Source organism: Syngnathus acus, chromosome 6 (genome assembly GCF_901709675.1).
Source record: "Syngnathus acus chromosome 6, fSynAcu1.2, whole genome shotgun sequence".
NCBI lineage: Eukaryota > Metazoa > Chordata > Actinopteri > Syngnathiformes > Syngnathidae > Syngnathus > Syngnathus acus.
In genome coordinates this window covers 7,164,841-7,176,444 of record NC_051092.1, presented here as the reverse complement: position 1 = coordinate 7,176,444, position 11,604 = coordinate 7,164,841, and the positions used below count along the sequence as shown (strand labels likewise).

The window sequence follows — 11,604 nt, the reverse complement described above, 5'->3', positions numbered from 1 at the left end:
ATTATTCCAAAAATGTCCGATACGGCCATGAGCAGGTTGCTGGAGATCTGTAATATTTTCATTTGTTGAACATTAATGTAACATTTAGTATGATTTATGCAATGTAACAGCAATGGCATCCAAAAAAGAAAAAAGAATAAATAAGAAACGATTCTTTTGAACAAACCTTTTGAGTGAACCAATTCTAAAGATTCAGTTTTTAAACTGGAATGCACATCACTAGTACAAAAGAGTGCAGATGGCCATGAATTGCCAGGTCGAAATAGCCGACTGGTAAAGGATACGGGCTCTCACTCGGTAAGCACTTGGTTCGATCCCAGGTGTGTGCACTTTCCAATATGTGCTTTTAGACTTGGAACCTCGCTTTGTATGTGTTTTTTACGTTTAGCTCCTGCAGAACGTGAAAATGAACAAAATCTTTTCACGCAGGTGTGTTTAACGAGGGTAACTTGGAAAACATATTGGAACGCGGCCCCGAGGACTAGAGCTTGACACCTGTGACCTTTGACCATGATATTTCCCTAATAAAGTGGCCTGTTATTAGGTACACTTGAAAATGGCGGTGTACCTAATGGAGTGTCCGTGTGATTCCCTCGTTAAGTGCACCTGCGTGAAAAGTTTTAGCTCCTGCGAACGTGAAAATGACCAAAATCTTTTCACGCAGGTGTGTTAACGAGGGTAACTTGGAAAACATATTGGAACGCGGCCCCGGACTAGAGCTTGACACCTGTGACCTTTGACCATGATATTTCCCTAATAAAGTGGCCTGTTATTAGGTACACTTGAAAATGGCGGTGTACCTAATGGAGTGTCCGTGTGATTCCCTCGTTAAGTGCACCTGCGTGAAAAGTTTTAGCTCCTGCGAACGTGAAAATGACCAAAATCTTTTCACGCAGGTGTGTTAACGAGGGTAACTTGGAAAACATATTGGAACGCGGCCCCGAGGACTAGAGCTTGACACCTGTGACCTTTGACCATGATATTTCCCTAATAAAGTGGCCTGTTATTAGGTACACTTGAAAATGGCGGTGTACCTAATGGAGTGTCCGTCTGATTCCCTCGTTAAGCGCACCTGCGGGAAAAGTTTTAGCTCCTGCGGAACGTAAAAGTGGCTAAAACTTTTCCCGCAGGTGTGTTAACGAGGGTAACTTGGAAAACATATTGGAACGCGGCCCTGAGGACTAGAGCTTGACACCTGTGACCTTTGACCATGATATTTCCCTAATAAAGTGGCCTGTTATTAGGTACACTTGAAAATGGCGGTGTACCTAATGGAGTGTCCGTGTGATTCCCTCGTTAAGCGCACCTGCGTGAAAAGTTTTAGGTCCTGTCGAACGTGAAAATGACCAAAATCTTTTCACGCAGGTGTGTTAACGAGGGTAACTTGGAAAACATATTGGAACGCGGCCCCGGACTAGAGCTTGACACCTGTGACCTTTGACCATGATATTTCCCTAATAAAGTGGCCTGTTATTAGGTACGCTTGAAAATGGCGGTGTACCTAATGGAGTGTCTGTGTGATTCCCTCGTTAAGCGCACCTGCGTGAAAAGTTTTAGCTCCTGCCGAACGTGAAAATGACCAAAATCTTTTCACGCAGGTGTGTTTAACGAGCGTAACTTGGAAAACATGTTGGAACGCGGCCCCTCGAGGACTGGAGGTTGACACCCCTGGTTTAAGTGAACGATTCGTTTGAACGAATATTTTGAGTGAACTGATTCTAAAGATTCCGTTCACTTAAAAGAACTGGAATGCACATCACCAATTTTCAGTAGGAAGCATAAGCTTCTGCAATAGACAGATATGTTTTTTGTTGTGGGAGTGTGTGTGTGTTTGTGTGTTGAAACTGGTGGATAAAAAATAATTTGGGGGATACTACTTTCCATTGTAGTTGGCTTTCTGGGCAAAAACAAACAATATGACTTCAATCTTTTTTTCAACTTTTTATTGTTAACAAAATAGCAACACAAACACACATTTGGCTATTGCTTGATGTGAACGCACGTGAGAACCCGAGGGGCTGGAAGACACACAAACCAATGCTCCCCCTCTCTGGAACACACGGTGGCTTGGACTTGTCCAATAGCACAAACAGAAACTAAAGACTTGTACAATGAAAAAAAAAGTTGAATTAAACAAACCAAAATGATAAAATACTGTGATATAAAAGCAGCTGACAAACATAAAAAGCACTAAGGTCCATGTGCAGACAGGGCGACCAGGCTGAAGCCTCTCACTGACAACGATGTGTTGAATCGCAACGGTAGCACTCGGAAATCCACCACACTAGACACATAAGGGACTTGTAGTCACTCGTTTCCCCTACTACAACTTCTAATTGCTTGTGACTGAATACAAGAAATGAAGCAAGTTTCTCGACCACTCATTGTAGTGTTCGAGACTCAAGTTGCTAACTTTAATAGAACTGCACTTATTCTTACATTATGCGTTCAATGTCGTTCTTGCATCTTCTATAAATGTTAAAATATTTGAAACCGCATACAGGGGAGTGCGATCACACTTACCACTCATCTATAATAAAGATACAGTATAAAAAGGGGACATAGCCTCTTGTGGAGCCAGAAGTCACAATATTCAGACTCAAGGGTGGAGCTAATGCACAATATCGATGCGCATTATGCCATTACTATGACAGCGAAGTTGCTGATGATAAAGTAGACACCTGCCAAAGAACCCTTAGCTTTATGGTAGATTTGATCTGACATTATTTACAAAATGAACACACAGCTTAAATGTTTCATTTGCCACCCGCTGAGTCATCGTTTGATGCCGCATCGGGCCAGGAGGCTACATCCACTTCTTTCACAGCGTCTACATAAGCAATGCCTCAATGATTGTTGTTGATTTGCTTCCTAACTTGCACTCGTCTCCATTAAGCTTCAAATCAACGTTAGCTTTGTTCTGTTACTATTGTAAATATAAATAAAAGCGGTGGAGCCGCACTGCTTTTGTGTAAAATCGCGAGCTGAAATGAACAGATAGGAGGTCTAATATTCGTCTAGCCACAAGACGGAAATAACAGCGACGTTGCCATGACAGCCGGCAGGATAAGATCAAGAATAAAGAGGGTTCTAACTGTGGTGCACCTGTGCGGCACACAAACTGGTTCTCCTCTCTTTGCAGTCAGAACCCACGAAACAAAAAAAAGCCTCTACTTGGCGATTACGTTCAGTGGATTGTGTTTTAGTTGGTACAGTCAAGACTAATGTGGTGAGAAGACAGCGTAGATACTGGAAACAACAAGGAAAGGTGGAGGGGGAGAAAAAAAACAAACTAATTGTCCGATCGCTGGCCAAAAGGATTAAGAGAGGAAGGTTGATCACTGGGGAGTTGGGGCGGCCCCGAAGGTCTCCTGGGAGGCATACACCATGTAGAGGAAGCCATCTTGGTCGCGCTCTCGCTCGTACACCTCCGAGATGGCGGCCGACACGGACACCATGCTGTGGCCATTGACCAACAGGAAGAAAGCCTGGTTGGAATTGAGCTGCAGGCGCCTCCTGGTTGTCACAGCAAAATAAATCAATCAAATTGACATTCTTTTACACTTACAATTCTTTCATATGCAATTCAGAACATAAGAGCGCAGGGAAAATATCTCAAAGACCAACCTGATAATCTTGATGAGTTCACTCATGTTGACATGGTCGGGCACTAAGAACTTTGTCTTGTCCAGGATGGGAAGCTGCTTTTCTCCTTTGTACCTCTCGATGATCACCTACAGGGCACATGCAGACTGTGCTTGATGCGGTTTCATTCAAATTAATCTGAATTTAGCATGTTCATCTAAATCAGGGGGCTGCCATTTTGCCACTTTCTGTCGACTGAAAATGACATCACAGTTGGCAGGACTGAGGTCACAGCCAATCACGGCTCTGCTTCAGAAAACTGGTGAGCCATATAACTCGGCATGCTGGTTAGCTGGAGGAGCGAAGGAGCCTCAGTAAAGAACACTCACGGGTATCTTGTTAGGATGTTGCTCCCGGATCAGTCGGACATCTTCTACTCTCTGATCTGCACGGACACAAAAGCAAACGCAGTGTCAGCGGGCGGGAAACAGCGCACACTGCTCCAAAAGAAAGCGGTCGGACAAATGATACTATGTAATCTGATTAGTTACCAACAATTAGTTGTTCGTCAATGCTCTTTTGTTCAAATCCAGGTTACATCACCACTATAAGGAATAGAACTCCCTGTACGTACTGTTGTATTTGTGTAGTGGATGTGGTCGTTTAAGGGGCGTGGCCTAGTAAAGGCAAACGTTAAGGTTTTAAATATGGCCATATAAACACAACACAGGGCTTCCGATGGTGGCACATAAATGCAAATGACACCACCACAGTACTGAGTGTGGATGAGGAGCAGTTTTTAATAGCATTCTGGCTCATCATGTTTGTGGCTACATATCAAGTTAGTAACAACAACATTTCACAAATATTGTGTTAATCGAGATAAAGCTCTTAACATATTGTCATAATGTGGGACATCAAGCGGAAAATAAGCCCAAGAGGACAATGTACTAAATGAACTGCTCACTAAAACCAAGTGCGGGCATAATGGGCTTATTCAAAACTCGTTGCATGAGCAAATTATACCGCGACTCATTTTCTATTTAACTAGTACAGCTCATGTGTTACTACTATGAGCCTTTCCAGAAAAACATGATCTCTCCACAAAATAAATAAATAAATCTTTACATAATTGACGAGGGTTTACTCAACAGTTTGAAACGTTGTTAATGCCCCTCCCTCGCTGTAATTCCTTGCATAAAGCTTTGTGCACTTTGAACCTTCTGCAATGCCAATGCCACTGGCCCAAATGACAACAAATGGAACTGCAACAATGACCTGATCATCTCAAAACCAGTGTACAAAAGGGTTGTGGTTCTGGTTCAATAAGTGTGGACTTAATGGCACATTAGGAGTCATGCCATCTGGTTATTTACAGCCACTCAATTCTTGTGACAGTTGAAATCAGCGCTCAAATCGAATTTTCACACTGAAACTGTTTATCTTACTGGGAGATGTAGAATAATGTCCTGTGATAACATCTCATTTGGTTACGTTCAGTGCGCAGGAACAGGGAAGCTCTGTGGATGTTTGACACGTCTGACTCACCCCTTTTCAGTGGACATGAAAGGAGAGACAAGAAGGAAGCCCTGGACCTGAGAGCTGGCATGTGTTTGTCTTAAGAAGGAGGGGGATGGGTGGGGTTTTTCCATTACTGCATTTCTTGTCTTTATTGTCATGGAAATTGTGATAATGCTGACTTATCCCTTTCTAAGCACGGAACTATCTTGGCAAGACATTGGTAGAGATTGACACCTCATCAAGTATTTTGTACTAACCGGAAGGGGCCATTTTGGTTGAAATAAAGTCATCCACTATATTGGTGAATGTAAGCTTTTGTAAAGCACTTTGGTCACCTGTAGATAAAGCGCAAGTGCACTGCATTTCATTTCTCTCGATATATGTATGCGTACTTTGACTGTGGGGTCAAAGGAATAAGACAATTTTCACACTTCTTTGACTTTACATGTCATACATGTCTTATGACCACCAAGGAGGTAATTGTTTCATAAGAGTGTGTTTTAAAATGGCTATTTTGGCCAAACTTTAATTACAGTACTTTTAACAAGCAATTATTTGATTCATGAATATTCTCAGTATCATGAAATAGTATTTCTTCATTAACTTTTTACTTTGATCATTCTCCGGAAAAGATTTAATGTTCTGATTGAATTTAGCTGAGGAACTAATGGTCAACAAGGATCCGATTTCATGCCCTAATTTGAAATGAAGCCATAATCGTAACTGTTGTAAAAATTAGTGATGAGAAAACAAAGCATCAAATTTGCTTTGTGAGCGAATTGCTGAGTCATCTAGATGTTGAAATCAAGGGATTCATGAAATCGCAATTCAGCGTACTTTTGGTCTGATGTTGAACAGTGAGTGCCATCTTGATGAGTCAACTAAATCAGAAAGCAAAGTTGAAGCTTTATTTTCCCCATCACTAATAAAAACCCAACAATAATGATTTGCCTTATTGTCTTAGAATGCAGCCAAGCAACACAGTATTAACAGTTAGAAAAATCAAACTATTATGCTTTGAAAACACTAAGACAAGTGGTATTTGTTTTTGCTTTAGTACCAGCTATAATGTCCAGCAGGAGAGGCTGTTTAAATGAACTTGGAAATACTTTTTACTGCACTATTTTCTTTAGATCTGTTTTTTCCTTTTTATCAATAATTAAAAACAAGAGTACAATATAAAAAGTGCTATATGCAGGGAATAGGGCCCTGCCATTAACAAGCAGCCCCCGCCCAACAAATTGTTTACAACTGTTTAAGTTCCACAAGGTAGTGACTAAATTTACTGTACAAGTGTACATAATTCTAATTTGCACTTTTAAGATAATACAAAGTTATCCGAGTAATTACAAGGCGCTGTAGCTGTAATAGAAGCCGGGGTGTAATAAACAACATTGACCAGGGTGGTAGAAAGGACAAACACATGTCCATGTTGCTGCTCGAATCGCCACACGTGCTTTCCTTGCGTAAACAGAAAAATAAACGTGACTTTCAACTGCTATTATGATCATCAAAGAAATTTAAGTGGGACACTGCCAAGTGCAAACAGGACACATTCGAGCTCTACGCCGTCTATCAATGCTATCTAAATATAAGTAGAAACTTTAATCAAATGTATTTTTGTCGGGACACTTCTTGCTCCTCCCGAAAGCGTCCCATCCCCCAATCCTGCAGCTCACTCCTGTGCCCCGTTTCGACACTTGTTTTTCTACCACAGCTCTAAAAAAAAAAAAAAAAAAAAAAAAAAAAACATTTGTGGAAGAATTCACCCTTGGTCAGCTACGGAATTTTATATAGACTCCTTTGAACGTGTCAATTTGGTCGTATGCTTTACATATAAAGTATTAATACAGTGAGGCCTTCCAGTCAACAAACCTCCATCTGCCCTACTTGTGTTTGACGCAGTTTCAGTTTGGCTCAAATAAAAGCTCAACTGGCCGCATTATACGTTTTTTTACTCGACAGAGCACGGCTACAAATATACACACACAATCTATAGAAAAACAAGTGGGAATAATGTGGGGAGAGAAATACCTACCGAATGTTCGTCTTTGTTTGAAGGATTTTTCTGAAGGCATACTGCGTCAAAGTCGTCGTCCCAATTGACAACGGAGGTAAATGGCGGTGTTAGCAAACAAAAGGGCCGCTGTTGACGACACGGTCGTTACAATCGACGCGTGGAGCTGTGCTGTAATGGCAGTCGCCGTTAACGTTACCCGATGTGTTTCGACGTGCTTCCTTCCTTCTGTGTTTTTATTATGACGAGCTCCCGAAAGCAAGCAAAACAAACCCGTCAGCTGACCAGTGACGTCACGCACCACCCTCTATTGCCTGCGTTTCAGCTTCCCCAATATAGAGCAACATATGTGCACTATGGGACGTTAAGTTTTGTTTTTTCTTTTATGCAAGACTGTCTGTACTCTTTATGCAACCAAATAATAAACCCCCTTGAGACAGAAGTGTGTTTCTCCTCATTTCTCAAGTGTGTTGGCCAAGAAGATTCATTTCATAATAGATGTATCATTGAAAAAAACTCAATTCAATCAAAGTAAACAATCAAAGTAAACAAGTAAAGTAAATAATGTAAACATTAATAAAAGACCGTTAAAAAGAACAAAATTCTGATTAAGGTGACATTGGAAAAAAAAACACACCTTGCGTTTCCCCATATACTTTGGAATATTTTGTTATTCCGATATAGCACTGAAAATTCTATTATGATCAAAATAAAAACGATATATATTTTGCTTGGTTAAGCCACAGTTACCGACTTTGCCGTCTTGAACAGCACATTTGAGTAAACCTAGTTTGTGCAATGTCAGGCTGCCAGCATTAAAGTGTGCAATCATTTACGTCCATTAACCTGCCTTTGAAAAGTAACCTCTCGCCAGCACTTGAGCGCTGGCACTTTACATACAATGTCAGTGTAATTAAAGTCGTTTTAGAGCCCTTAATTTGCGATAGAATGTGAGGACGACGTAGGTTTATTAGGCTTACAATACAGGGTTGATTAAAGTGCTGTGTACTACTGCGCAATAGCGCAACAGATCGTAGATGACAAAACTGACCCAAAACATAATTGGTGTAACTTGGAAAAGTTGCATCTAGCAATAATATGACTTCCAAGAACAATAACGTATTTACGAATGTCAGAACTCACACAGCACATCAGACAAGCTTGCAACACCCTGATGTATCGGATCAGACGCGTGCATTGCTCATATATTCCTCTAGAGGGCACACCTCATCCGTCTGATGGCTTTTCCAGCGATTTGCAAGATTGCCCCAAATCAGAGAAACCTGATTTTGAAGAGCTGCTTTGTCAAATAGAAATTGATTAGGGTAAGAAAAATAAAACTGAAAAATATTACGAAGTAAACACAAGCAGTTAATGGCACCGTTTTTGAAAAAATATAACACTGAACGACAATTAATAAACTATTTACATATAATTGATCACATTTTGATTGAAAAATGTACACATACGTGTGACTGACATGGTATTAAAAAAAATAATCACATGCAGTTCAGATTTTGTCCATTTGAGGGAGAACTTTGATCACCTGTTGCACTTGATAATCCTGGCTGGATGCCTTGGGGTCCTCACTGCTGTAACTCATTACAAACAAAATACACTGTTGTTTTAATCTATGACTTGCTGCAACAGATAAATTGGCAAGAAAAAATCAGCCTCCCCAATTTTCCAGATCATTTAATCGAGCTTTTTGCATGGATGACTGCTGTTGTGTACAAGAACCCGGTGCTGTAATTCCCTTATGTTACAACGATTGAGTTTTGTCTGCCTGGAAATACGTGTGTAAAATAGTTTTTATTTTAAACCATCCATTTGAATTTCCACTTGGAATCTTCCAAAAGATGAGCAGTCAAGTATGCAACAGTGTGTGTGTCTGTTACATTGTCAGTCGTGTACTAGAATTTGTTATTCCCTTCAAGGATAAAGTGCGATGATTAGATTCTTTGACCATCTTAAAAATTCGTGGAATAACAATTCTGTCGCAGTTGGGTAAGAAGTAGTTTCTGAGAAGTTGTGTATGCAGCCCACTAAAGAGATAATGTGCAAGGTTGTCTATTTGCTTTGCACACTCCAGTCTGCGTCGAGGTTGTGTGTGTGTGTGTGTGTGTGTTTGTGTGCGTGCGTGTGTGTTGGGAAGTAGGACTTTCCTTTATCCAACTGACTTACCCTTTGTCAAATATTTGCGGTCAATATTTAGGCCCGTGCTCTCTTCTCCCATGTGCTCCTGCCGTCACCCTGATCTGATTAGTTGGGGGTTAGTGGTGTGATTTCACAGCACTCACGAAGTGGGCCGCTTGTATCAATCAACAGTAGAGAAGGCTGAAGTGTTTTCCCACTCATATGAAATGTTGACACTTTTATATGTGTTCCTGGGAGCCACAATGTGTAATTGGTAAAAATGACAAACGACTGTCAGGACTTGAATGTGCATGGCATCTCTGACACCCAGTGATTTGACTTTAAAGATTTGCTGGTTGACCGCGTGAGAAGTGGCTTACACTCTGGAATAGGTGGCAGCAAATCACAAAGTCATACACGCCGACAGTAAAGTGCTAATTCAAGGTCTTGATGTTTTAGGGACGTGGCAGGAGACCAGAGTACGCAGCAACATGGAAATTCCACCAATTTTTTTTTCCAGTGGAGAAACAAACCGAAATCTCCTGACTGTGATGCAAACTGCCATCTGCCATTTCGTATTGTGTTCCTTCAATTTTGTCAGTGAACGTTCCATGATCCCCTGCGATAGATGAATTTCCGCAGAGTAGAGGTTTAGTAAAAACTAATAAAAGAAATCATGCCATTACAGAGCCCCACACTCCATTCTCACCCTTCTAAACACTTGTTATGCTAAATAAATTTTACTTTTGAAATGCAAAATGAAGAACAAATACCAGCCCTGTAAATCCTTGTGGAGACGGAATATGGTTGCCATGACACCATACTTCCATATCGTTCATTTCCACCACAAGGATTTACACCGCCAAAAGGTGCATGAACCCACCAGGCTCCAATGTGATATGATATTCTGGTTAAGGTAAGCCATTTAAAAAACAAAAACACCCCGAAAAAAACAACTACATTTTTTTTTTTTAATTTAGTCTGAGTGAAGTATAGAATGTACCCACAATGAAGGAATGAGAATTTTGGGGACTACGTTGGTCTTTTTTATGGAAAACCAAATGTCCCTTCTGATCCCTCCAACTTAGAAGGAAGAAAAATAGCAATAAAATCAGCGAGATAATGAAGGCCCCGCGATCGAGTGAACACACAATTATCAAACGGCGAAGTAGATAAACAACACTACGTATTGTTGCCATATTGTCAAATGGACAAAAGAGACAAATGCTGTCAAGTGTCCACGAATGCCTTTTTAACAACACAAAATCAAATTTTAATCGGTATTTATTTACTTTTGAATGGTGATAATGAATTAGCTCTCTCTGTTGTGAACTTTGTCAGATTTCTTTTGGCTCATGAGTCTATCCCAGTTCGTTCAGGTCGAGGAGCAGCGTACATTCTGAACTGATCACCTGTCAATCACAAGCCTGACATACATATGAACACATTGTAGATATTTGACAGACTTGAGTTTTTGTGCCTTCACACACAAAACATTTATCCAGACACTATGGTACAGCTAAGCTTTGTGGAGTACAAACAACATTTATTTTACCTTTAATACAAACATGTTGAAATGTGAGCAAAACACGGAATCCTTCCTGCATGGCTGCAAACCACAAGGGGCAAATGAGAAAAAAAATAAACTCATCTGATCTATCAAAGGGGGGCTTTCTTTCAGTCTGTTTCTCAATCATAGCCGAACAAAAAGACACAGCGATGGGATTTTTGGCTCGGATACATTCTTACCACTTCTGTCGAAGGATAAGTAAGGTTGACCTCCAGGTTGATTTTTTTTGGAAAAAAGAACCCTTAATGTTTTCCCTAAATGAGCTTCGGAGACAGCATGTGTATCCTGAAGCTATGAGCAACACCTTATGTGGTGTGTTTATTATTCATTTCTAATTTTCCAAATCTCGCCACACTCGAGGACAAATATGACAAACAGCTCTTAGAAGGTGTCCCCCACCCTAAAATGGTCATCATTTGACATTATACTGGGCGATATGGGGGGGGGAAAAAAGATGTTATCATGATATAGGCCATTTTTATATCACGGTAATGGTGTACCATACCATATTCCGGCATTCTATAAAACAAAATACAACTCGCTTACCTTTTCTCTATTTTGAAGTGACATTAAACAGACCTGTGCCAAATGGAAATGCATCCACTAGTGCTGACATATAATATTATGAAATATAAACGGAAGAGGCACAGTAGTGTCTGAAATCTGTAGCCCTGTTGTGCGGCCAGAGCAGTACGCAACAATACTGCGTAAACATCATAGAGGTAGCAAAATAAAAACAAACATCACCATTCTATTTCAAGTTTCGGAAATTTGT

General features: G+C 40.6%; 1 protein-coding gene across 1 annotated transcript; it reads right to left on the bottom strand.

Moving 5' to 3' along the window:
* Positions 1-1,926: 1,926 nt before the first annotated feature.
* On the bottom strand, positions 1,927-7,403 carry map1lc3b (microtubule-associated protein 1 light chain 3 beta). Its single transcript, XM_037254642.1, has 4 exons — positions 7,145-7,403; positions 3,975-4,030; positions 3,628-3,734; positions 1,927-3,516 (listed from the first exon to the last, which is right to left on the bottom strand). The coding sequence occupies exons 1-4, from the start codon at positions 7,182-7,184 to the stop codon at positions 3,339-3,341; spliced, it is 381 nt and encodes a 126-aa protein (XP_037110537.1). The 5' UTR covers positions 7,185-7,403; the 3' UTR covers positions 1,927-3,338.
* Between the last annotated feature and the right edge of the window lie 4,201 nt (positions 7,404-11,604).